Raw genomic sequence first — 27773 nt, 5'->3', positions numbered from 1 at the left:
TTTGTCTGCAGTGTTCCTTCATCCTGGTCCTCGTCTACGATACAAAGCATTGGAAACCTTTGTTTGGCGTTGACGGACACATGGAGTGAAATAGACAGGGTACGGTTTACAGACACAATTTTAATTCAAGTTGACAAGTTGGAGAAATTGTACTGCTTTGAATTCCTTGTTTAGACTGTAATAGAATGTAGAGTGAAACTTGATCATCGGGAACACTGAAAAGTCCATGATGACATTGGTTAATTATGTGCTGCTAACCCTCTCTCTGTGACTGAAATCTCATTCAGGGGTTTTTTCTTCCCTTTGACCGCATTGGCCATGCCTGCCCTGTCCTCCCCACCTCCACCGCCACAAGACCAACACCCCATTATCCTCCCATCTCATCCGCTATCCCCACACCGAGTCTTCAACTTTGATCTGGTTCCAGCACCCTGGTGATCCTCTGCCTCATGGTCAACGCTCCCACGTCAGCTCCCACCAGCAGTTCAGCCAGTGTCCTGGGCCTCTGCTCCGTGTTCTCTATCATCATGGTTTGATGACGTTCAGCTTGGTCCATTTCCAAGTGGGGATGGTGAGATGCTGTGCTGCTTGTACTTGTAATCCTCTCGTTCCACCATATTTCAATGGTTCAATGGTGTTTTAGTTGTCACGTGTGCAACTGCACAGTGAAATTATTTTTGCATATATGACACACGTGGGCGCCGACATGTTTTGGTGCCATTTCCAAAGTCCGGTTGGCCCGCGGGCTCGATGTACTGGAGCAGTTCCCACGAACCGACATCCCTCTCCTCTACTCGTCCGGCCTTCTTTGTTTCCCGGGGGCACATCTCGCAGTCGACCTTGAAGGTGCTGGAGGCATTACTGCGGTTCACCCTCCTACCGGCCCTTGGTCCTCGCGTGTGACGTCGCCAGCTGACTCCTAGTTCTGCCTTGCCCCAAGACTTCGGCGGGACTTCACTTAAGGTTCACACTGATGTTGGATTGTTCATGGGAGGGATTGATACCCAAATGCCAATTGTTTTCATTCATGCAGGATATTTTCTCACTGGTGCTGTTCCAGGCAGAAATTTACAATTAACAATGTGTATAATGTCATCCTTGAACTTATCTACTTCCCCTGTGCAGGCTACCCTTAATGAAGCTCTGCCAAGATTTATCAAGGAAGTCAAAAGATTGGGACCTCCTGTTGAAGTGTTGATATTTATTGGACAGCTCAAGTTACAAAGACGGTCGAACAATTCAGCAAGTATGTAATGAGTATAAGCGTGTGTTGAATAATCAGCGTGGTGGGGAAGAGTAGTGTATTGATATGTTCCTGGGCTAATAAGCTGCAAACAAAGGCCCACCGAGTCCGGACCGACCAGCGATTCATGCATACTAACTCAATCCTGCTCACACCAGGAACAAATTACAATCTTACCAAGCCAATTCACCTACAAACCTGCACGTCTTTGGAGTGTGGGAGGAAACCAGAGTTCCCAATGTAAATCCACACAGATCACGGGGAGAATGTCCAAACTCCATACAGATAGCACCCGTAGTGAGGATCGAACTGGGTCTCTTGTGCCGTGAGGCAGCACTCCGCCGCTGCATAACCGTGCCACCCTCAAGGGTAATGTTAAGGGTAATGTTGGATAGAGAGTTGCAGCTTTCAGATCGAGCAGTGATGAAGGGCAGCTACATATATCCTGGCTGGGTAGGGTGCAGCTAGGAGGGTTACTCACATGGATTCAGGTTCCCATTCACCCGTTGCCCTCATCCTGCTTGGTGGTGAAGGTTGGGAGGAGTGGTCAAATGGTGTACTGGGCAGTCACGGTGTGCTGGAGTTGGAGGGATTGAGGGTAATGGATGGTGTATCGGTTCATTTAATGGTCCTTTCAATACATTATCTCTTCCCACAGCTTCCCATATATTGAACACATTGTTACCACCCCTCCTTTTTAGCACCTGTATCCCATCCGAAAACCCCTTAACCCACAGCATTAATCTGCCTTTCCTGCACCTCCATCAACTAACAGAGGTTTGTATTTGCAGTCTGTACAGAGGGAGTGATAGGTCCCGAGGACATCAGTGACCTGACGCCTGCAATCTACAATGCGGCCCAGTTGGACCTTTGTTTGAGTGATGCTGTGCTGAAAGATAACATTCTCCAACTGGGATCTCTTGCCTTTGATCAAACACAGCTGAAAGTGCTGAAAAATAGACTTCTACAGGTATGTAATCTCTGTGTAAGGACAGAGGAAGAACAACTCATTGATGATGTTTGTTGCTTTTGATTATTCCACGGTGCTGATATAACTTCGGGGACCATGAGAATCACACAATAAGTTAGATTAGTTCAGAAATACAGCGTGGAAACAGGCCCTACGGCCCACCCAGTGCGTACCGACCAGCGATCCCTGCATATTTACTCTATCCTACACAAACTGGGGACAATGTATACATTTATACAAAGCCAATTAACCTACAAACCTGTATGTCTTTGGATTGTGGGAGGAAACCGAAGATCTCAGAGAAAACCCACGCAGATGACGGGGACAACATACAAACTCTATACAGATAGCACCCGTAGTCGGGATCGAACCCGGGTCGCTAAAAGCATTGTAAAGCAGCAACTCTACCGCTGCACCACCGTGCCACCCCTACCACTTTGTGATAGAAGATATCACAAATAAATCAGATGATTGAATGACGGAGTAGACACGATGGGCTGAATGGCCTAATTCTGCTCCAATGTAATTTATGATTACCAAATAAAAGATATTAAAAGGAGATAAAAACCCTGTATTTTGTGTCAATGATATCCACCCTAAATACATATTGTTCAGGAACCTGGTACTTCCATTTATTTTGTTGTCAACTAGAGTCAATAGGGGTTGCACAGAGTTGCTGCCTCACAACGCCACGGACCTGGGTTCAATCCTGACTACGGGTGCTGTGTGTACAGAATTTGTGCTTTCTCCCCATGACCGTGTCAGTTTTCTCCGGGTGCTCCGGTTTCCTCCACACTCCAAAGACATGCAAGTTTGTAAGTTAATTGGGTACGATAAAAATTGTAAATTGTCCTGAGTGTGTGTAGGATAGTGCTTGTGACTAGGTGGGCTGATTCTGCACTGTATCTCTAACGTAAATAATGGGGTTTTGGCCAAATTCGAACAGGCAGGAAAGGCTTCAGTTTTATGTTCTGTCCAAAAGTCGGCACCTCCAACAATACAGAACAATACAGATCTCAGTTCCAGGGTTCTCCCATCATCGCTCCACCATGAGGGTTTGACAGGGAGTCATGTGAAACTTGGTGGGATATCTGTTCCAAATCTTTCCATGGAGGGAAAAACCACATGGGGTGGTAACTTCAAGGTGCAATGAAGAGAAGTGGAATTACATTGTAGCTCGGCATTTCAAGCTAAAGCAGAATTTACAGCCAAATTTTAACAACTAAAATGAAGGCTAACCTTGTTGACATTTCCATTCAGATTTATTCCAGTGGCCTCCCAGAAAACCAGATACAACTGCTGGGCAACATCTCCATCGTGTTCAATGCAACGGAAATCAGCAGCTGGAATATCACTCGAGTGGAGACACTTTCTGCATTGTTGAGGCGAGAGCAGGAAATCATAACGGTACTGACACCAGCAACGTTTTAATGACACCCTACTGGCGGAGACATTCTGACACTGATCAAAAGGATTTATAATAATAATAATAATAATGTATTTTATTTATATAGCGCTTTTCATATACTCAAAGACGCTTTACAGAGATTTAGAGAACATAGGGAAATGAATAAATAGATAAATAAGTAAATAAATAAACGAACAGAGAAAGGAGACAGAAGGTGAGGTGACCTTCAGTGGTTGAAGGCAGTACTGAACAGGTGAGACTTCAGCGATGTTTTGAATGTGGTGAGTGTGGAGGAGTCTCTAACGTTTTGGGGTAGTGAGTTCCATAGGGTGGGAGCAGCGATGGAGAAAGCCCTGTCCCCCCAGGATCTGAGTTTGGTCCGGATGTGGGGGGATAGGAGATTGGCAGCAGCAGAGCGGAGGGTGCAGGTGGGAGTGTGCCTGTGGAGGAGGTCGGTCAGGTAGGATGGGGCCAGGTTATGGAGGGCTTTGTAGGTTATGAGGAGGGTTTTGTACTGGATTCTGTGGGGGATGGGGAGCCAGTGGAGTTTATAAAGGACGGGGGTGATATGGTCACGGATCGGGGTGTGGGTGAGTAGACGGGCAGCGGAGTTTTGAATGTATTGAAGTTTACTGATGATTTTTGCATCTTGGTTGAGTTTTATCAAAACTAGGAGGGACACCTCCAGACTTTGGTCCTTATCCATCATCTACATCAATGGATGTTTCAACGAATAAACACTTCTTGAGTTTAGAAGGATGAAGGGGGCGGGGGGGGGGGGGAGGGGGTGAATCTCACCGAATTGTGAAAAGGTGTAGCTAGAGTGAATGTGGAGAGGATGCTTCCACTAGTGGGAGAGTCCAGGACCAGCGCCATCTTTAATCAGAGGGTGCGGAATTTGGAATTTATTGCAACAGATGGTCATTGAAAGGTGGATATTGACAGATTCTCAATTAGTATGGGTGTCAGGGGTTATGGGGAGAGGGCAGGAGAATGGGGTTGGCAAGGATAGATAGATCAGACCTGATTGAATGGCGAAGTAGACTTGATAGGCTGAATGGCCTAATTCTGCTCCAAGATCTTATGAATTTATAATTCCTTCACTGAAAAGTTATTTAGATCTTATTGCATATTAAATTTAGAATAAAACCAACATCACAGAGCCGTTTGTAATTTATTTTGTGTTCTCCAAATGTATTTCTACAGGTTAAAGTCATCATCACAAGATACCTCCAGTTCAATGGTGTTCTTAATGCAGTATCTTTGAAAGCTGTTGGTGGAGGCAACTTGTGCATTCTGGACAGAGAGCAGCTGGTGAACATTGCAAACCTGACGTGAGTGTCACAGCTCAGAGCTTGATTGATGCCTGGAAAGGCAAAATAATCGAACGACAGAAGACCAATGTTGTCAAGATGCAGAGAATATTTTCAAAGATGTTGGCAAGACTCAAGGGCCTGAGCTATAGGGAGAGGTTGAGCAGGCCAGGACTCCAGTCCTTGGAGCGCAAGAGGACTAGGGATGATCTAACGGAGATGCACAAAATCATGAGAGGAATAGATCGGGTAGATGCACAGGGTCTCATGTCCAGAGTAGGGTAATCAAGAACCAGAGGACATAGGTTTAAGATGAAGGGAGAAAGATTTAATAGGAACCTGAGGGGTAACTTTTTTAACCAAGGGTGAAGGGTGTATGGGACGAGCTGACAGAAGAAAGAGTTGAGCCAGGTAATATTGCAATGTTTAAGAAGCATTTGGACAGGTACATGAATAGGACCAGTTTAGAGGGATATGGACTAAATATCCCTCAGGTGGGACTAGTGTAAGATGGGACATGTTGGCCGGTGTGGGCAAGTTGGGCCAAAGGGCCTGTAATCACGCTGTATGACTCTATGACACTAGCTGTGACTCTATGACCAAGGATGAAACACCCCATGGCCCAGTATTCATGAGCAAGAGCGGAAATGAAATTGTTAGTTCAGGCAGAGGGAAACCTGGGAGGATGCTCAGCACGGGTCAATGGGGCCACTGAGGACATTGAGAATGGGCGAGGGCTTCAGTGGGTCAAGGGTGCGGTGTCTGTCGTATACAGGTACTGGTAGGTGTTGGGAAACGGATGGCGTTGTTCTGGTCACTGGGTGAACTGGGTCTTGTGATGTCGGAGAGTGGAAGGTGTTCATGGCAAGCGTGAACAATGCCATGGACACCCTACTAGTCACTGCCTGCCATTCTGAAAAGGACCCGTTATCCCTACTATTTGCTTCCTGTCTGCCAACCAGTTCTCTATCCACGTCAATACCCTACCCCTAATACCATGTGCTCTAATTTTGCACACTTGTGTGGGATCTTATCAAAGGCTTTCTGAAACTCCAGATGTACCACATCCACTGGCTCTCTCTCATCCATTCTACTTGTGACATCCTCAAAAAATTCCAGAAGAGTAGTCAAGCATGATTTCCCCTTCATAAATCCATGCTGAATTTGACCGATCCTGCTTTCCAAATGCGCTACTATTACATCTTTAATAAACTTCCCCATTCCTGATGTAAGGCTAACTGGTCTCTAATTCCCTGTTTTCTCTCTCCCTCCTTTCTTAAAATGTTGGCTGCCCTCCAGTCCTAGTCCAATGCCCAAACTTCGTACAGAGAGCACCGATCACCCTAGTTCTAGTTCTCTGTTCTCTGTTTCGCAAGTCCCTAACTGGTGCAATGGGGGGGGGTTGAAGCACAAACCGAGACTGACGATGTAATCTCACTCCCACAGGGACGCCGGGGCTCTGGAGTTTTCTTCTTGTCCTCAGTCAGTCAAAAACCTCCTTTACGACCAGGCCGTCCTGGCACTGAGCTCTGAGCAAGGCAAACCCATCCCATACTATCAACTGGTCAAGGCGTATCTTGGTAAGTCAATCAAAGTTTTATTTTACTCCTGAGTCTGATTTTGATGGTGGTCTCATGGTCGCTTATCCGAAAGATTAAGCTGTATGGGATCCACGGTGACTGGGCTTTTCCAATTCACATCTGGGTTACTCATAGATTAAGATGCACCGAGATACAGTGAAAGGCTTTGCTTTGCATCCAATCCAATCTGATAGGTTGGTTTGGTTTAGTTTAGATTAGTTTAATTTAGTTTAATTTCATCTCATTTAGGTTGGTGTCACGTGTACCGAGCGAGGTTCAATGAAAAGCACTTTCTCGTGTGTTATCCAGACAGTGGAAAGAGCATACATGAATAGAATCGACCCATCCACAGCGTGCAGACACAAGATAAAGGGAATAACATGTAGTGCAAGATAGAGTCCAGTAAAGTCTGATTAGAGATAGTCCGAGGATCTCCAGTGAGGTAGATGGTAGCTCTGGACCATTCTCTAGTTCTTGATACGATGGTTCAGGCACCTGATAATATCCCTGAATCTGGGGGTATATGCTTGCATGCTTGTGTACCTCTTCCCTGATGGGAGAGGGGAGAAGAGGGAGTGATCAGGGTGAGACTAGGCCTTGATTATGCTGCTGGCCTTGCCGAGGCAGTGTGAGGTGTAGATGGAGTCACTGGAATGGAGGTTGGTTTGTGTGATGGTCTGGGCTGCGTCCACAAGTCTCTGTAATTTCTTGTGGTCTTGGCTGGAGCTGCCCCAGGCTGTGTGAATGTGCAGAGCTGCAGCATTCATCTGAGAAATGTCTCTGCTTCCTCCAGGCGGTGCCGCAACTGATGACTTGAGGTTTCTTGCAATTAATGAAGTTAACATGGAGTTTGCAATCTTCAAGAATTTGAATCCGGAAGAAGTGCAGGTACAAATTGTCGGTGACAAACCTCTGACTGCTTAAGTATTGCAACGCGTTCAATTCCGATACTTCACATCCCCTCTCACAGCCAATCGCCCGCACGGACCCTCTGATCCTGAAACACTGCCGCAGATTACCAACATATCACACATTTAGCAACACATTACCAACACACATTTACAGCCGGCTTGTCTGAAATCTTAATGAACAAGAAAACCATGAACTCTATTTGAACTGATGATATTAGTCCTGATGAAGTGCGATATTTTGCCTGTTTTGCTCATTCATGAATTGTGTTTCCATCTCAGAATCTGACCGCCCAGAACATCATCGACCTGCTCGGGTTTAACCTGCAAGCTCTTCGAGATGGCGTGAATGAAACGGTCGTGATGCTTTGGGTGGCCTCAAACACTGAGTTTGAAGTCCGGAAACTTGGTTTGAAGGGTGGTATTCCAGATAATTCATCAGGTAACTGTCTCCGAAACAGCAGAGAGCACTTGCAATGATTACATTTTATCAAAGACTGGTGATTGAATGAGGTGTAGACCTGATGGGCTGGATACCTTAATTGTCCTCCTCCAGCTTATGAACTTATGAAGAATAATAAAACATTATCAGTACTACTTTGCAAAAATAATCACACACAATGATTACTCTAGTTAATCCAAGTGTTATAATTCAAATCTGTTATTAACTTCTTATACTTTCTCCTTCAGAAACAAGATTGTGCGGCAGTGTGAACAGGTAAGAATTTGACGTGAATGCCTTTTCTATCTATCCCCCCATGACACGCTGTTAACTTGTTGGTGCCTGACTTCATCTGTCATTGTGGAGAAATAAGGAACTGCAGATGCTGGTTTATACCAAACATAGGCAAAAAGTGCTGGAGTAACTCAGCAAGTCAGGCAGTATCCCTGGAGAAAAAGGACTGGTGACATTTCCGGTCGGTAGCCTTCTTTGGAACAAATGTCACCCATCCTTTTTCTCTAGAGATGCTGCCTGACCCACTGAGGTACTCCAGCACTTTGCCTCTATCTTACATCTATCACTGGTGGTGCCCAATTACTATTGTGCCTCACTTGGGAATGACAGATGACATGAAATTAAAGATTATTTTTTAATTATGTCCCCCTCTGTGCAATAAAAATAGGTTGTTTTGTTGTTTGTTTCTCAACTATTCTCCATCTGTAAAAGTAATTTTAATTTTCTTTGCACAGTTCGGCTATGAATGATTTCCTGACTGCAGTTAATGCAAGCCAACTGTGCAACTTCAATATCACACAGTTTGCTTGTGCAGAGGTAAGCATTTTCATGACTTGAATCTCACACAAAGACGTCAATGGCAGTTTGCACTTAAATAATAGTCATAGTTATAGAATCACACAGCGTGGCAACAGGCCCATCGGCCCAACTTGCCCACACCGACTAACATGTCCCATCTACAATATTTCCACCTGCCTGCATTTGCCCCATTTCCCTCTAAACCTGTCCTATCCATGTACCTGTCAAAATATTTGTTAAACATTGGAATGGTACCTGCCTCAACTACCTCCTCTGGCAGTTGGTTCCATACACCCACCAGCCTTTATGTGAAAAAGTTACTTCTGAAGTCCTATTAAATCTTTTCTTCCTCACCTTAAACCGATGTCCTCTGGTTCTCAATTCCCCTGCTCTGGGCAAGAAGCTCTGTGCATCCACCCAATCTATTCCTCTCATGATTTTGTACACCTCTATAAGATCACCATGAATAATGTTAAATGTTGTAGAGGTGCTCTATTAAGACTATGTGTGTCTGACTTCCATGAGTACATTTAACTGTTGTGCTTTGAATGGCTGGTTGGTGAACTATTGCTCATCGTTGATAGTGAACACCAATATGCTGGGATGTTATAATCTAAGGCAGCGTTTTTCCTTTGCAGCCTAAGCTATTGCTTTTCGGTTTAAGCAGTGACCTCTTGTCAGATGTGTTTCAGTGCTTCACTGGCCTGAAGCCTCTGAACAGGTCGAATGAAATGGCCCTGACTGTTTTCATTCAGAAGCTTGACGGAACCAGACTGATGGAGGCCCTGGACATGTTCAACAACAAGGTAATTCATCCAGGGAGGGAACTTGGGAACCATTTTCAGTGATGTAAGAATCTTTGGTATGGTTCAAAATACACGGTCAACACCTTGTAAACCGAGTAGTGAAAGGCTTGGATAGAGTGGATGTGGAGACAACCAGTGAGGAACATCCCATCTGTTCTCATCTCAGAGTTTCCACCTGTGCTGTTAACCTCTTGTTGGTAATAAATGTATTAAAATCTTTAGTCAGATGGTGGTGAATCTGTGGAATTCATTGCCACAGTCAATAGGTAGTTTTAAGGTGGAGATTGACGGATTCTTGATTAGTACGGTGTTCAGGAGTTATGGGGAGATGGCAGGACCCCAGAAGGGGGTTGAGAGGGAAAGATAGATCACCATGATTGAATGGCGGAGTAGACTTGATGGGCCGAATGGCCTAATTCTGCTCCTAGAACCTATGAACTAATGAAAGGTGTGATGTCGTTTCTACAAAGGAATCTCTGTCTCCACCGCTGACGTGTTGTGTTTTGTTTCAGACACGGAACACAACATTAATTCCCCTGATGACAAAGATGACGTTTCTGAATGCCTTGTGGGAGGTGGTGAGGACCAGGGATAACTTGACCAGTCCCGCCTTCCTGAGGAAGTGGTTCCAGGAGCAACTCCGGCCGTTCATTGCTGGCATTTCCCAGTCGGTGCTGGTGCCGCTGCTGAGAAGGGACATCAGCTGTGAAGGTTACCGAGCAGTGTGAGTGGACACCTCTCTTTTACAATCATCTGTTGTTGCATGTTGTATCGAGGAAGCAGACCCTGCGGAAGGCAATTTAACTTGTTCACTGCCATGGAGCACCCAGTACACAGTGCCTTACACAGGCAAGGGTCATTCCAAGATCCAACAGTAATTCTGTTTCTGGTTTTGGTTGAGTACTGCGCAAACACCTCATAAGTGGTTATCTCGCGCAGGTCGGAGTGAGTAGAATCACCCGGGTGCCTTTTACACGTCTGCAAGTCGCAGATTGTCTTTAGGGTTATTTTTGCAGTGAGGAGCTAATCCTTCTGAAGATGAGAGGTGGTGTGAAACGAAAGAGGAAGATGAGCTACGCTCAGGAACATTTTCAGGCTATTTCGATACTAATCTTTGGCAGAGTTTTCTGACAGTATAACAGGCAATCTTTATGGTGAACTACCTTTCAATTAGCTGAAGTTTGAGGCATCATTTGGGAAGGATCCTAAAATTGTTCTCACCAGTTGAAAGGTGACTATTGATCTGGTGCTTGACAAATAATGACATTAATATCTATTTGTTTAGCTTAAATGGCCTGAATTATGGATTTGCTGAAATGCCGCGTGAAACACGGGAAACTGTGCTGAGACTATGGATCTTTGGTTACCTCAACAATACAGGTGAGATGGAAAGGCATTCGTAAATGATAACAAAGAGAAATTGACTTGTAATTCTCAATGCCCCAGTCTTTCACCCTGTCGTTGTTAGTCTGCGGCATAATTTAGCTTCCAGACGTTTAGGCCGCACGCTGACTGTGTGGAGTTTGTACGTTCTCCCAGTAATCTGCGTGGGTTTTCTCCGGAAAGCTCCAGATTCCTCCCACACTCCAAAGACGTACAGGTTTGTAGGTTAATTGGCTTGGTATAATTGTAAATTGTCCCTAGTGTGTGTAGGATAGTGTGGGAATCGCTGGACGGCGTGGACTCTTTGGGCCGAAGGGCTTGTGTCCACGCACTATCTCTAAACTAAACTAAACATTTACACTGAATAAAGTATCATTTTTGTCAAATGCATCATATTTATTTTCTTTCCTCTCAGCATTCCCGTTGCGTTGTTTTGAAAATGGCAGCGTTACCATCTACGTGAAAAACTATTTCCAAAGTTTTGCCGGTTTGCTCAATCTGACAGATGCATTTTTCCTGACTCCTGAGGTAAAAGCAAAATTATTCCTTTGGGTTTATGCAAGTATGAGTGATTGTTAATTTTTCTTTTGAGACAATATTAAATGTACGGATGTGTTGGAGGGAACTGCGGATGCTGGTTTACACCGAAGATAGACACAAGATGTTAGAGTAACTCAACGGGACAGGCAGCATCTCTGGAGAAAAAGGATGAGCGACGTTTTGGGTCTGAAGAAGGGTCTCGGCTCGAAATGTCACCCATTTCTTCTCTCCAGGGATGTTGCTTGTCCCGTTGACTTACTCCAGCTTTTTGTGCTTATTAACAGCACTGATGCTTTCCGATGCATTTACACGTAAATGGAACCTTGACACTGTGTCCAGGTGTGATATGTGGACTATTTCTGGTCATGGAGGTAAAATTGTCATTCTTATTGTTACAGGTGATCAATGTTACCGATCCCCGTGACTTGGTTGATGTGCTGAGCATGCCTGGATTCATTAATGACAACCAGATCCTGACCAGAGTGTTAGCCTTTGTCCAACCCATTGACAAACTGGCTGCATTCATAGACCGATTCAATGAAAGAACCCAAGACGTGAGCAGCAGCTGTTTTTATGTTTCCTGTCATACGTTGTAGTGTTGATCACATGGAGGGGTTTTCAAACAGATAGGGACACCTTAAGTTGTTGTGTGATTTGTGACCCTTGTGTTTGGTCCAGTGCTTCGCACGCAGAAGGAATAATGATAGGACTGGTCCTGGGTGTGGAGGCTTTGACTGAAAGCACACAGTGCTTGTGGAAGAGAATTTGTAGAATTTACAAGATGTGTTAATTTTGGAGACACAACATGGAAACAGGCCCTTCGGCCCACCGAGTCCACGTCGACCATTCATCACACGTTCACACTCCCTACGTATTAGGGGCAATTTTTCAGAGGCCAATCAACCTGCAAACCCGCAGGATATTGGGATGTGGGTGAAAGCCGGAGCACCCATAGGAAACCCATGCTGCCATAGGGAGAATGTGCAAAGTCCACTCAGACAACACCCGAGATCAGGATCCATCCCAGGCTTTAGTTTTAGTTTGACAGATACAGTGTGACAGAGATACGTCGCCCGTGCCGACCAACAATCACCTGTTCACCAGTTCTATCCTAAACACTAGGGACAATTTACAGAAGCCAAAAGCTTCAGGTGTCACATCATTCTGTTAAATTGAAGGTGTACAATTTTAACAGAAGCCTGTTTCCTCTCCCTTTGCCAGAGTAAACTCTCAGCCGCTAACCGAGCTGCGATCCTGGAGGGTGTGTGGCCTCTGTTCACCAGCAGTCTGCCTGTGCTCAATGTCACCCAGGTGGATCAATGGCTTCAGTTCAGATTAACTCCATATGTGCCATTCATCACTTCTGCCCTTTTGGCTTCCAACAACAGCCTGAGGATCGACTGCCTTTCCTACCGGAAAATGTAAGTACACCTACGTTGAATGTACATTCCACGGGTAAACCCCTCAAGTGTGTCAGTCATCCCAAGTGATTGGCTTTCTCAGTGCGTTATCTCTGAGGTGCAGTCAACTGATTGATTGAAACTGAGCATTGTGTTGAAAAAAAATCCCATGTCTTGTGGGAAGGAACTGCAGATGCTGGTTTAAAGCTGGAGTAACTCAACGGGACAGACAACATCCTGCTTTTTGTGTCAAAAAGAATGTAGATTTATAAAGCGAATTGTCGTGGTGATTTTTGGGTGTGAACTTGAAAGGGTTCCCGCCGGGCCGTGCGGCCAGAAGTCGGCTGTGGACTGGGAACGCGGCCGGATGCCTTTATCGAGGCAGCGGCGACAGTGAGGTCCACGGCTGATGAGAGTGTGGAGGGATCGCCATGAGGGTGGGGAAAGAACAATGGACAACTGGGCGTGAGGCAACCGCTATAAGGGACTGGGAAGAACAATGGAGGACCTGTCATGGCGGGACCGCCGTGAGGGCAGGGGGGAGAACAAAAGGAGAACCCGACGTGCTTGTTGTAAATTTGTCAGTGCCGTAGGTGGCCGCTATTTGTATACATTGGGTATACCAGCAAAGAATTTCACTGTGCGAAATGTTCGAAGAAGAGTCTTGACCAGAAACGTAACCCATTTCTTCTATCCAGAGATGCTGCCTGTCCGCCTGAATTACTCCAGCATTTTGTGTCTATCTCATGTCTTAGTTACTGAATGTGTTACATATCATCGAATGAGAGAGAGGAATGGAGAGTCTGTTTCAGCGGATATATTTGTATAAACGCAAGAGTCGTGATGACCAAGTCAATAGGTATTTTTAAGGCAGAGATAGATAGATTCTTGATTATTTTGAGTGTCAGGGGTTATAGGGAGAAGTTGGCAGATTGGGGTTAGGAGGGAGAGATAGATCAGCCATGATTGAATGGCGGCATAGACTTGATGGTCCAAATGGCCTAATTCTGCTCCAATCACTTATGACCATATCAATATTTAGACTAGATAACCAGACTCCAATTGAGCAATTTTATACAAAATCCATAGTAGTTTGATGCTGGGGCAAGGTTGTAGTTAGGGTTGTGTGGTTTGGGTCAAGAGCCTGATGGTTGATGAGAAGAAGCTGTTCCTGCACCTGGATCTTATGGTTCTCTGGGCCATGCCTCTTCCCGACAGCAGCAGTGAGATGAGAGCGTGGCTGGGGTGGTGTGGATCTTTGACATTGGCTGCCCTCTTGAGGCAGTGCATCCTGTAGGTCTCTTCAATGGTGGAGAGATCAATACCCGTGATGGACCAGACAATGTCCAACACTATCTCCGTCCTCCTTTGTTCCTGGTCATTCTTGGCACTGATCGAGTATCTCTCACCACGTGTACATGTAACGAAACACTGATTGAATGTTACCATTGGATTGTATGGTGCTACACTTTCAGTTCTATTGTCGTGAGTTATATTGTTTTCTTTAGTAACTGTAGTCAAGCTGATGATGATATTCTAAATGTTATTAAATTTCTTGAATTTCTCCTTTAGTGTCAGAACATTGAATGCTCCCTACAGTGAACTTACTGCAGACAAACAGAGGGAAATCTATGAGGGCATCAAATCTTATCTCCAGCAAGGTGACGTTACGCTTTCTTGTTGAAAAGCTCCAGAGGTGGAGTTGTTATGACCCGTCGTAGTCAAAGATGGCCCGAGAACCATAAGATCCAGGTTCAAGAACAGCTTATTCTCATCAACCATCAGCAGAGTTCTAGTTGCTCCCCAGGGTACAGAGATTGACTGTCTCCACGCCAATCAGCGATCCCCGAGCACTGGCACTATCCTACCCACTAAGGACAGTTTACAGTTTTTACCGAAGCCAAATTAACAAACCTGTCCGTTTATGCACTATGGGAGCAAACCAGAGCACCCGGGGACAACCCATGCTGTCATGGGGCGAATGTACAAACTCCGTACAGACAGCACCCAGAGTCAGGATCAAAACCTTGTCTCTGGCGCCGTAAGGCAGCAACTCTGACGCTGTGCCACCATGTCACACTGTAAGATACAGAATGTAGAATATAGTACTCAGTGTTGTAGCCTAACAGTTCGATAGACAACGTCTAATCTCCACAGTGAGGTAGATGTCGAGGTGAATGAGACGGTATCCCCACTTATGGAATGTTTTTGGGCGACCAGATGCCACTCGGTTCACCTGCTCTTCCTCCTTTATCCCCCATCTACCCCTGACTCACCAACACCCTGACCTTCAACCAGATTAACTGTGCTTCACCGAAGAACATGATGATTAGTTCTATCAATAACCATCTAGTTTAGTTGGTTAATTCTAGTTTAGTTTATTGTCTTGTGTCGAGGTGCCGACAAAGGCTCTTGGAGCCTGTTATCCAGTCAGCAGAAAGATAATGCATGATTACAATCGAGCCATTTATAGTGTACAGGTACAATAACGCTTAGTGCAAGGTAAAGCCAGTAAAGTCCAATCAAAGTTAGTCCAAGGGTCGCGGTAGGATGGTTCGGTTGCCTGATACAGCTGGGAAGAAACGGTCCCTGCTGTTGGGCGTGGAAGTGCAATTCCTGCTTGATCGTGGAAATGATGTTCAGCATGACTTTTCATTTTCCACAGAATTAACGTGGAATTATTTTTCTTACAGGTCCCAAGCCCACGTGCTATAATGTTACTGATCCCGCCCTGAACTCCACTGCCTGGTTTGCTCAATATCTGGGGCTTTACATGAATCACATATCCAGGGTGGATCTTCTGTCCTTCTTCAATAATGAATCTGAGGTACATATTCTCCTTTAAACTTTTGATTGGGATTGTCAAACATCGAGTTGCCCGGGTAACCAGCTACTTGTGGAAATCAATTTTGAAAAATGTAACTGTGGAGATGAAGAGGAGTTTCTTGAGTCAGAGGGTGGTGAATCTGCAAAATTCATTGCCACAGAAGGCTGTGGAGGCCAAGTCAATGGATATTTTAAAGGCGGAGATTGACAGATTATTGATTAGTATGGGTGTCAGGGGTTATAGGGAGAAGACAGGAGAATGGGGTTGGGAGGGGAAGATAGATCAGCCATGATTGAATGGCATAGACTTGATAGGCAGAATGGCCTAATTCTGCTCCTACAACTTATGAACTTATGAACTATTTCACAAAGCACAAAGTGCTGGAGGAAGTCAGTGGGTCAGGCAGCATCTGGGGAGGGCATGGACAGTCGACAATTCTGGTCGACTCAATTTGGAAGTAAGGTCCTAATGTGAAATTCTTGCTCAGGAAGGCTGTCAAAGGTTATGGGGAGAAGACGAGAGAATGGGGTTGAGAGGGGAAAGTAGATCGGCCAGATTGAATGGTGGAGTAGACTGGACGGACCAAATGGCCTAATTCTGCTCCTATTTCTTGCGGAAAGGTCGCCTGTATTTTGCTTCCACAGATGCTGCCTGATCCGCTGTGTTCATCCTGCACTTTGCATTTTACTCGGGATTCCAGCATCTACAGTCTCTCATATCTCAAACTTAAGTGTTAGCCTTCCAGAGGTATAAATCCTTGTTAGAAGTAGCAAATAAAGCAGGAACTTACAAACCAGTCACATTTCAGAAATCTTTGGATAAGAAAATTGATGGGAGTGCAAAATAAGCTTCAAGTTTGATGCAACCACACAATATTCTATTAAACGTCATCTGTGGTTTGGAAGCTTTCTTACAATCCACGTTATCCATCATAGTGTGTTTCACCAACACGAAGCTGAATCTTTATTTCTTTCAAAGATTAGTCATCAAAAGACTTCTTCCAGTTAAATATTTGTAATTTCTTCTCAACCTTGTGCAGATTCAACGATTTGCTGAAAACCCTGAAAACCTGGCACTCTTGGCAAATCTGACGTTACCCAGTGAAGTTTCAAAGTTGTACCTCAACTTGCTGGTCAGAAACAACTCTAATGTGACTGTCTTAAGGTAGGTCTTTGACATCATCTCTCCCTGACAGGAGTGAAGCAGTTTAATGTTGTATTGTGAAAAGGCTGGGGGCATTGCGGGTGTGAACAACATTTCTTGATCATCCGGGTTTCCCCTGAGAAGGTGGTGGTGGGTCACTTCCTTAAACCATTCATGATGTGTGGACCAATGTACACAGTCGTCCCAGAGTTGACCACTCTGCCATTTAAAATGGTTTGATTGTCACATTGCATTGCAGTCGATGCCACAATAATCTGTCACCTTATTTGTAGTCTTGCTTGTTGAGAGGGGCTTCCTTCCTCAAGTTCAAGGCTTTGCGTTGTTTTGAGTTTAAAGCTGTAAATAATCCAATTACCAGCAACTGAGAAATATAGAGAGACTAAGTAAAGCCAATTTTCATGAAGGGGCATCACAGTGACACAGTGGCAGAGTTGCTGCCTTACAGTGGCAGGGACCCAGGTTTGATCCTGACCTCGGGTGCTGTCTGTACAGAATTTTTACGTTCTCCCCGTGACCACGTGGGTTTTCTCCTGTTGCTCCGGTTTGTCGCACACTACAAAGTTTAAGTTAGTGCTCATATACGGGGTGATCACTGGTCGGCGCAGACTCGATGGGCTGAAGGGCCAGTTTCCAAGCAATATCTATAAAGTCTAAAGGTAGTTCCTCTTTCACAGTAAAATTAGATATTAATTGGAAAACTTAGGAACTGATGCAAGTTGGGGGATGATGTGTAAAGTATCTTGATGATTCTTCAAAGTTTGCTTGTGTAACAATTCTATAATAGCTCCAGGGAGGGAGAATACTCCATCTCTGTGAGATTGGCTCACACATTGTGCGACTGGCATCTATCTCTTGCAGCCTCCCAGACTCTCTGTTTTGCTTCATTGACGGTACTTCACAGCCCTTGAGTGGACAGGAAATCTTGTCTGTGATCGAGAAGGTAAACCAAGTGTGTGAGCCTGGTGTGTCCCCGAACACAACTGCCAATGGGATCTCACCCGCTGAAGGTCCGACAGATGAACAGCTTCAGGTGAGAAATACTTCCTGTAAAACATTTTGCTGAAGCAGGTGTTGTGAAAGATGCTCGGTGTTAATGCCTTGCTGTTCATTCTTTCAGTTGGCGGTAGTTTTAGTGGGCAAAATCGACACCTTTTCAGTCAGCACTTTGAACGCTTTGGGGCAAACCGCAGTCGGACTGTCGCTGTCACAGGTTAACAAAATTGATGGGAACACTTTGGAGCGAGCCCTGCCAAACCTGGGCAGCGTCAGAGGCTGGAACATTGGCCAGGCTAATTCCATCGTCAACAGGCTACTAAAAGACGGTTATCAAGTAAGTTAATGAAAAAAACAGTAATGAATCAATTAGTAACAAGTGAATAAAATGAATGCTCATATTATCTCGAGCCTCTGGTGCTTAAGTGAATTTGCTTTACAAGGTTAAAATCTGTATCTGAGCAAAGAATTTTCAAAGAGCTGCATGTAAAGATATTGACTGTGCAACACCACACATTTCTCTGTATTAAATTCCATCAACCATTCCTCAGCCCATTTACCCAACCCATCAAGATCCCACTGCAATTTTTGACAACCATCTTCACTCGTGACATTACCACCCACTTTTGTTTCATCTGCGAACTTGCTAACCATGCCATGTACATTCTCATCCAAATCATAGAAATGGACCCTGCACCAAACCCTGAGGCATACCACTAATCACAGACCTCCAGTCCGGAAAGCAACCTTCCACCATCACCCCCTGTTCCAGTCCATGAAGCCAATTTTCTATCCATTCAGCTACCTTTCCTTGAATCCCATGGGATCTATCCTTCCAGAGCAGCCTACCATGTAGACCCATGCAGAAGCTAAGTTCTTCCACAGCAGTATTTGGTCTTAATGCCAAATGTACAATGGTGCAAGCAATGGGAAGATCAGCCAATATTTTCAGTCATTTCTCACTAAATATTCTCTGACATGGGGAATGGGGGAGGTAATCACAATATTATGCCACAAATCTTGAAAATGAATTCTTGATAGCATGGTCAATTTGTGACATTTGCCTTTCACTTTTCACCCAGGTCAATGACACGAATAGACTGCTGGGTCTGGGAAGCCTGGTTGTCGGTATTCCCAGCAATGTGTTCCAACGTATTAATCCTAAGATATTGATCAATGTCATCGCAAGCAGTAGGTTTGGTGAGGATATTAGAAGTGCACCACAATCTATACGGACGATCTGTGTTCTGCAGGTGAGCAATTGTCACGGGTACAAAACGCAATCTGTTTCTCACGGTCTATCTAGATGTTATCAACGTTAATGCTGTTGTGTGATACCAGTTCTCGTCTTCCCGTAAATTCTATCCTATTTTGTTGTAAATCAGGTGCTGAGAAACGTTAACAACCCAGCTGCCACTGTGAGGAACATCACATCTGTTCTTGTCGAAGAGATTCCACCTGTGCTGTTAACCTCCAACCTAAGCCTCAGCGACGTCAACAATAAACGGTGGACTCCCAGTCAGGTAGATGATCTGGTTGTTTACAGCAGGGACGACGGCTGTAATGATGGAGATCTCATTGAAACTTACTGAAGAGTGAAAGGCCTTGACAGAGTAGATGTGGAGAGGATGTTTCCACTAGTGGGAAAGTCTAGGACCAGAGACCATAGCCTCAGAATAAAAGGACTTACTTTTAGTAAGGAGATGAGTGATAATTTCTTTAATTAGAGGGTGGTGAATCTGTGGATTTCATTGCACAGATGGCCGTGGAGGCCAAGTCATTGTGTATTTTTAAGGCGGAGATTGACAGATTCTTGATTAGTACGGATGTCAGGAGTTACGGGGAGTAGGCAGGAGAATGGGGTTGACGGAAATATAGATCAGCCATGATTGAATGGAGGAGGAGACTTGATGGGCCGAATGGCTTAATTCTGCTCCTATAATCTAACTTATGAAAGTCAGCTGCTTCATGCCATTGTACGTTAGATGTCGGGAATATTGTCCCATTCATGTTGTGTGAGCGGTGAATGTATGAACACTCCATAACCCTGTTACATTAGTTATTAATTCAAATCCTTTTCTTCCATAGTCTGCCGTTTTCTTTCAAGATGTGGTCAGATCCAACAACAATTTTGAGACGTAAGCAATGCTCTTTTAATTTCTGCCGTTTTTGATGCCTAATTCAGGGTTGCCATGCCTGAGCTCCCAATGTGGCATTGTTGTCCATGTATTTAGCAGGAGTGTTGGTGTCATCATTCGTGCACTTGAGTTGAGTTTGAGCGTTCTCGTGTAGTTTCTAACACAGCCAATGATTTGTGTGACGGCCAATTTACATCAGTAATTAAACTGTTGTGAATGAAGGGCACTTGTTGATTTTGCCAGAGTTATGTTCACCAGCTGAATGTTCTGTCCCGTGCTTTGACAACGTCTAAAATCACAACCTGAGATGTTATCATTCGGGAATGCAATGGGTGGAGGTTGTGATTAAAGGTTTTAAAGTGATGACAAAAGTGGACTGTTTAGATATTAATATTGCCACAACCTGTTCCAGATTTTCGCCTGCTGTCCTCAGAGGCTTTAGTTGTGGTGCAACGAAAACCCTCCCTTTCCCAGCATTTCTGAAGCTCGTTCAAGCAGTGAAGGATAAAGAGGTCGTGCTTGATGAAAGTCAGGTGAGAACATTCAAAGAAGCGTGAAAGATACCTCCAGTTAACCTACTACTGAAGCAAAACTACAGCGGGATGTAGAGAGGAAAATAACTGAGAATAAAAGTATCTCCATGCTTCAGTTCCCAAAGTGACGTTGTTGTCTGTCATTTCAGCTTGAATGTATGGCTGGAAGACTCACTTCTGCAAGAACTGAACTCGCCTTGGATGTCTTACCTGCAGATGTTCTGCTGTTCAAGTATGTTGTGTTTCCTTGGAACAGTTTCCTCAGTTTACTTTAGTTTAGAGAGACAGCGCGGAAACAGGTTCTTCCGCCCACCGAGTCCACTCCGACCAAGGATGCCCGCACATTATCACTATCCTACGGGTCCCTGGGTCCCTGGCGCTGTAAGGCAGCAACTCTACCTCTGCGCCATTGTACGGCCCCAAGTTATTTGTTGAATAGACCATTGATGCTGATGTTTGCCAGATCTGTCATAAACCAGGGTACTTGCTGTTATCAGTTAATGGAAACATAACGTGAGCACATGGACTCAAAGTATTATGTGTATTCCTCACTGTGATAGTTGTCCTCGGTGCCCAAGCACAGAGGTGGTGTGGGGAATGGAAATCTCAGGGACTCACACTAAATTATATCTGGAAAGTATGAGGTAGAAATGGTGGTGCATCCCAATGGATGTGATGTATGATCCTGGGCCTCACGTTCAACAAGACTGAGTCAATGTGGAGGGGTGTGGGGGAGAGAGGCTGGGTGAACAGTGGTCCCAATGGGGACATGGTGTGGGGCAGATTAATTGGGTGAGCCATCAGAGGACCAGAGCCTTGGGCAGCAAGGTCGTTGGATGGCTTGTCAGAGGCTTTGTGCCGGGAGCAAGGGGTTGGAGGTTTGGGCCCATTGGCCGTTCAGAGGCTCACGATAATTGAACAAATGGAGAAAGAAGGCTGAGGTTGACCGGGGAATCGGCTGTAAGATCAGTGCATGGGTTAGCCAGTACTGTGAGGACATGTTGGATGTCTGAGGGACAGATGGACAAAGAGTAACCTTGGACCTTAATGTAGTGAGGTCCAGACTATTGTTGCACTGTTAATGTCCAGTTGTACCAAGCGAGACTCTGAATGGTCACAAAGTGCTGGAGTAACTCAGCAAGTCAGGCAGCATCCCTGGAGAACATGGATAGTTGACCTTTTAGGTAGGGACCATTCTATAGACTAATTGTAGGGGGAAGGAGAGACAATGAATGATCCTTGATCAGACCCTGTGGTCCAAACTTCCCTGCAATGCTCCAAAAAGATTGTTCCACAGGGAATGACAGACAGAAAAATGCCAGGTATTGCTATTTCAGATTCCATTTAGGTGCAAAGTGACCACAATTACATCTCGCTTCAGAACAAGTATAGAAGTTGGGAGGTCATGTTGTAGTTGCATAAGACGTTGGTGAGACCGCATGTAGAGTATTGTGTTCATTTCCTGGCACCATATTTTAGGAAAGATGTTGTCGAGCTTGAAAGAGCTCACAGAAGATTTACAAGGATGTTGCCAGGACGAGAGGGTCTGAGCTATAATGAGAGGTTGAGTAGACTGGGTCTCTATTCCTTGGAACGCAGGAGGATGAGAGGTGATCTTCGAGAGGTGTATAAGATCATGAGAGGAATAGATTGTGTAGATGCAAGGAGTCTCTTGCGCAGAGTAGGGGAATCGAGGACCAGAGGACATAGGTTCAAGTTGAAGGGGTAAAGATTTAATAGGAATCTGAGGGGTAACTTTTTCACCCAAAGGGTTGTGTGTGTGTGGAACAAGCTGCCAGAGGGGGTAGTTGAGGCTGGGACTATCCCAACATTTAAGAAAAAGTTAGACAGGTACATGGATAGGTTAAGTTTGGAGGGATATAGACCAAGCACAGGCAGGTACGACTAGCGTAGTTGGGACATGTTGGCCGGTGTGGGCAAGTTGGGCCAAAGGGCCTCTCTCCACACTGTATCACTCTGTGACACTAAGTATGTTTTCTATCGTGTGGTAATGAAGTGAGGATAGCTGTGCATCAGGCGTTTTGGCCATGTGTGTGCATGTCTGGATGCGTGCGTGTCGATGAGGGAGCCTACAAAGGAGGACAGGGTGGGGATGGGTGTGAAAGCATGTAAATGTGGGCTGGGAAATTGTAAATGATTCTTAGGATTAATTAGATTTATTATTGTCATATGCACTGAGGTACAGTGAAAAGTTTTGTTTTGCATTCTATCCATACCAATCAGCAAATACTAAACATAAAGACTATCAAGTCAAATTCCAGTACATTAGGTAAAGGAAAGGGAAAGATACAGTGTGCAGAATATAGTTCACAGCATTATAGGGCACCAATCCCATAGGCAAAGTCCAATGTCCATAATGGGGAAGAGGTGTATCAAACATTACCCATGCTTATGGAAGAATGGTTCAGAAGCCTGATAATAGAGGGGAAGAAGCTGTTCCTGAGTCTGATGGTGCACACTTTCAAACTCCTTCATCTTCTGCCAGTCGGGAGCAGAGAGAAGAAAGAATAACTTCATATCAATAATATAATCTTGTGTATTTTATGTTTTGCTTCGTAGTTATCAACACTTCAGGACTCAGTTCAACTTCAACTGCCGGGAGTTCTTCAAATTAGTTGGGAAATCGAACGTTAATACCTTACGGAAAGTATCAGCAAGAAAGCAAAGTATTCTGAATGATGCCAAGACCTGCCTGGTAAGGATGAAGTGCTCAGCAAATGAAAACCTGGGGTTGATGAACCCGTTATCTTGGGCACACCTCCCTGTGATCGCACTGTTTAAATTGATAATAAATGTGCCACCCTGACACTTTGTCAATAATTGCACTGGGTGCAAGTGAGGAGGTTTATCAGTTCAGTTCAATTTGGTTTATTGGCACGTGTTCCGAAAAGCTTTTGGTTTGTGCTAACCTGTCAGCAGAAAGACAATACATGATTACAATTGAGCCATTTAAGGGAATAACGTATAGTACAAGATAAAGCCAGCAAAGTCTGATCAAGGTAAGTTCGAGGGTCATCAAAGAGGTAGATAATCGGGGTTCAGCTCTGCTCTCTGGTTGTGGTAGGATGATTCAGAAGAGCTAACGCTTCAGTACATTCGATGAATTGTTGATTGTTCAGTTGTCAGATACTAGTCCCAATTGTTGCTGACTGTTACGTCCCAAACCTACTTTCTTTTCATGTTTATGCAGCGTGACTGGGTGGAGGTGAACCCCAGCATTTACCTGATCAATAATATTCAGTAAAACTCCAAGACCATTTGGAAAGGCAAGAAGCAGAGTTTGCATTTTGAAGGAATTGTTAGTAGAATCGGGTCTGGGGACAACTTTTCCCTGATTTCAGTGGCAGATGAGTTCTGGCTTATTCAACTCAGTGGCCCCATAGAAGACTTTTGTGTTTTAGCCTCCCGTTTAAAGTCATGAGCATTTTTAAACACTGGTGTGTTCATCAGTGTGCGAACTATTTGAGATCCATTTAGCTGAAGCTGAAACCTGAAGTTGATGTTAGATTGATAACCAGTTAAAAATGTTACCTGTGTTGGAAGAAACTGCAGATGCTGGTTTAAAGTAAAGGAAATAGGTGACGTTTCAGGTCGAGTCTGAAGAAGGGTCTCGACCCGAAACGTCACCTATTCCTTTTCTCCAGAGATGCTGCCTGACCCGCTGAGTTACTCTAGCGTTTTGTGACTAAAAATGTGACACTTTCTTGATATGCTGATATATTGTGGCATTGTTAGTCCACACAACCAGAGCGGTCTTAATAATGGGAACGTTTTGACTGAGTTGCATTTTGTACAGTGAAATGCTGCAGAATTAATGTTAACCTTTTGACAAAAATCCAGGGAATTACCAGCAACAAGCTGACGAAGGAGAGTGTGACCACACTCGGTCGATTGGTCTGTGAACTTGATGGATCTGCGATCCTGGCATCTGATATAACTGTTCTGGATGCATTAAAGAAATGTGTCTCCTATCGAGACGATCAGAAGAGTGCAATTGAAGTTCTCCTTAGAGATGGAAGGAGCAGATATGGGTGAGTGTGAAATGCTCATCCTTTTCAATACAGATCACATCAAAAGTCTCTGTAGTTGATGTTTCACTACTCCATAATGGACTTTCTGAGGAGAACGTACAGACTCTATCCACAACCCAGTGGAAGCAGGTCACTTGAAATAACAACATTTTAATTCCTGAAACATGCTCCTCTGGGCACCATGTTGTAGGAAAGATGTTGTGAAGGTGGAAAGGGTGCAGAGAAGATTACCAAGGATGTTGCCAGGACTGCAGAGTGAACTATAGGGAGAGGTTGAGCAGGCTGGGACTCTATTCCCTGGAGCAGAGAAGGATGAGGGGTGATCTAATAGATGTGTGTAAAATCATGAGAGGAATAGATCGGGTGGAGGCACAGAGTCTGTTGCCCAGAGTGGGGAAATTGAGAACCAGAGGGCATAGGATTAAGGTGAAGGGGGAAAGATTTAATAGGAACTTGAGGGGTAACTTTTTCATGCAAAGGATATATGGAACGAGCTGCGGGAGGAAGACGTTGAGGCAGGGACTATCGTTTAAGAAGCAATTAGACATGGATAGGACCGTTTAGAGGGATATGGGCCAAATGCAGGTTGATGGGATTAGTGTAATTGGAACATGTTGGTTGGTGTGGGCAAGTTGGGCCGAAGGGCCTGTTTCCATGCCGTATGACTCTGACTCTATAACTAAAGTCCATGGTCAAGATATGTTTGCCCAAAACATTCCTGTGCGATGGGCATCCTTACCCTGCAGCTGAGTCTATTGCAAACTAATTGACTTGAGATTATTTTGGAATAATTTACAGAGAGAGATAGATTTTTTGTGTTTTTGACTTGGAGATTAAATTCACACAGATCAGTAATTGACTGAGATAATTTGGCAATAATTTAGAGAGAGAAGATGCTTTTTTTGTGTTTGACTTTGGAGATTAAACTCGCACTGATTAGTAACTAAATCTCATGGGTGTATCTTGAAAGGATTTTCATTGCAGAGTGGAGATAGATGGAGAAGTGGAAAATGGCCCTTTGGCCCATGACCTCGATGCACCCATCTACACTCATCCTCCACTACTCTAATCCCACTTTATATTCTGCATATTGCTATTAATTCCCCCACCAGATTTTGCACACTGGGGGTAATTTACAGTCGGCAATTAAACGCCAACTCTCATGCCTTTGTGGATATGGGGGGCAAGCAGGAACACCTGAACACGCGTGCAAACTCCACACCGACAGCACCCAAGATGAAGATTGTGCCCGGGTCTCTGGTGCTGTGAGGCAGCGGCTCTGCTAGATGTGCCATGTGTGGTCTGAGATATGTTCCTCTTGAACCTTGAGCGCACGAATGCTTGGATTATTATGCTACCACTTACAACAATGCTTCATTAACTGAGAGATTTTCATTTGTCTGCAGTGTTCCTTCATCCTGGTCCTCGTCTACGATACAAAGCATTGGAAACCTTTGTTTGGCGTTGACGGACACATGGAGTGAAATAGACAGGGTACGGTTTACAGACACAATTTTAATTCAAGTTGACAAGTTGGAGAAATTGTACTGCTTTGAATTCCTTGTTTAGACTGTAATAGAATGTAGAGTGAAACTTGATCATCGGGAACACTGAAAAGTCCATGATGACATTGGTTAATTATGTGCTGCTAACCCTCTCTCTGTGACTGAAATCTCATTCAGGGGTTTTTTCTTCCCTTTGACCGCATTGGCCATGCCTGCCCTGTCCTCCCCACCTCCACCGCCACAAGACCAACACCCCATTATCCTCCCATCTCATCCGCTATCCCCACACCGAGTCTTCAACTTTGATCTGGTTCCAGCACCCTGGTGATCCTCTGCCTCATGGTCAACGCTCCCACGTCAGCTCCCACCAGCAGTTCAGCCAGTGTCCTGGGCCTCTGCTCCGTGTTCTCTATCATCATGGTTTGATGACGTTCAGCTTGGTCCATTTCCAAGTGGGGATGGTGAGATGCTGTGCTGCTTGTACTTGTAATCCTCTCGTTCCACCATATTTCAATGGTTCAATGGTGTTTTAGTTGTCACGTGTGCAACTGCACAGTGAAATTATTTTTGCATATATGACACACGTGGGCGCCGACATGTTTTGGTGCCATTTCCAAAGTCCGGTTGGCCCGCGGGCTCGATGTACTGGAGCAGTTCCCACGAACCGACATCCCTCTCCTCTACTCGTCCGGCCTTCTTTGTTTCCCGGGGGCACATCTCGCAGTCGACCTTGAAGGTGCTGGAGGCATTACTGCGGTTCACCCTCCTACCGGCCCTTGGTCCTCGCGTGTGACGTCGCCAGCTGACTCCTAGTTCTGCCTTGCCCCAAGACTTCGGCGGGACTTCACTTAAGGTTCACACTGATGTTGGATTGTTCATGGGAGGGATTGATACCCAAATGCCAATTGTTTTCATTCATGCAGGATATTTTCTCACTGGTGCTGTTCCAGGCAGAAATTTACAATTAACAATGTGTATAATGTCATCCTTGAACTTATCTACTTCCCCTGTGCAGGCTACCCTTAATGAAGCTCTGCCAAGATTTATCAAGGAAGTCAAAAGATTGGGACCTCCTGTTGAAGTGTTGATATTTATTGGACAGCTCAAGTTACAAAGACGGTCGAACAATTCAGCAAGTATGTAATGAGTATAAGCGTGTGTTGAATAATCAGCGTGGTGGGGAAGAGTAGTGTATTGATATGTTCCTGGGCTAATAAGCTGCAAACAAAGGCCCACCGAGTCCGGACCGACCAGCGATTCATGCATACTAACTCAATCCTGCTCACACCAGGAACAAATTACAATCTTACCAAGCCAATTCACCTACAAACCTGCACGTCTTTGGAGTGTGGGAGGAAACCAGAGTTCCCAATGTAAATCCACACAGATCACGGGGAGAATGTCCAAACTCCATACAGATAGCACCCGTAGTGAGGATCGAACTGGGTCTCTTGTGCCGTGAGGCAGCACTCCGCCGCTGCATAACCGTGCCACCCTCAAGGGTAATGTTAAGGGTAATGTTGGATAGAGAGTTGCAGCTTTCAGATCGAGCAGTGATGAAGGGCAGCTACATATATCCTGGCTGGGTAGGGTGCAGCTAGGAGGGTTACTCACATGGATTCAGGTTCCCATTCACCCGTTGCCCTCATCCTGCTTGGTGGTGAAGGTTGGGAGGAGTGGTCAAATGGTGTACTGGGCAGTCACGGTGTGCTGGAGTTGGAGGGATTGAGGGTAATGGATGGTGTATCGGTTCAT

General features: G+C 45.0%; 1 protein-coding gene across 1 annotated transcript; it reads left to right on the top strand.

The window, feature by feature from the left end:
* The first annotated feature begins 1724 nt into the window (after nucleotides 1-1724).
* LOC144591152 (uncharacterized) lies at nucleotides 1725-25782 on the top strand. The gene is made up of 28 exons (XM_078395445.1): nucleotides 1725-1776; nucleotides 2035-2213; nucleotides 3474-3620; nucleotides 4828-4955; nucleotides 6381-6514; nucleotides 7308-7402; nucleotides 7705-7864; nucleotides 8113-8140; nucleotides 8614-8695; nucleotides 9370-9483; nucleotides 9996-10207; nucleotides 10769-10863; nucleotides 11282-11394; nucleotides 11805-11960; nucleotides 12628-12827; nucleotides 14379-14467; nucleotides 15500-15633; nucleotides 16673-16797; nucleotides 17656-17827; nucleotides 17915-18127; nucleotides 18873-19043; nucleotides 19176-19313; nucleotides 19879-19928; nucleotides 20341-20461; nucleotides 20611-20693; nucleotides 23042-23177; nucleotides 24323-24513; nucleotides 25626-25782. The coding sequence occupies exons 1-28, from the start codon at nucleotides 1725-1727 to the stop codon at nucleotides 25780-25782; spliced, it is 3675 nt and encodes a 1224-aa protein (XP_078251571.1).
* Nucleotides 25783-27773: the final 1991 nt, after the last annotated feature.

This window comes from Rhinoraja longicauda, unplaced genomic scaffold, assembly GCF_053455715.1.
Source record: "Rhinoraja longicauda isolate Sanriku21f unplaced genomic scaffold, sRhiLon1.1 Scf000619, whole genome shotgun sequence".
Lineage (NCBI taxonomy): Eukaryota > Metazoa > Chordata > Chondrichthyes > Rajiformes > Arhynchobatidae > Rhinoraja > Rhinoraja longicauda.
Note: the sequence above shows the minus strand (reverse complement) of the source record. Positions and strands in the feature narration are given on the sequence as shown.

Bases quoted from the DNA above. Each gene is read 5' to 3' on its own strand.
- LOC144591152 (XM_078395445.1), top strand. From the start codon at position 1,725: ATGGATTCAGGTTCCCATTCACCCGTTGCCCTCATCCTGCTTGGTGGT. The intron at 15,634-16,672 runs GTACATATTCTC...AACCTTGTGCAG, and splicing joins TCTTCAATAATGAATCTGAG to ATTCAACGATTTGCTGAAAA. The intron at 19,044-19,175 runs GTGAGCAATTGT...GTTGTAAATCAG, and splicing joins GGACGATCTGTGTTCTGCAG to GTGCTGAGAAACGTTAACAA.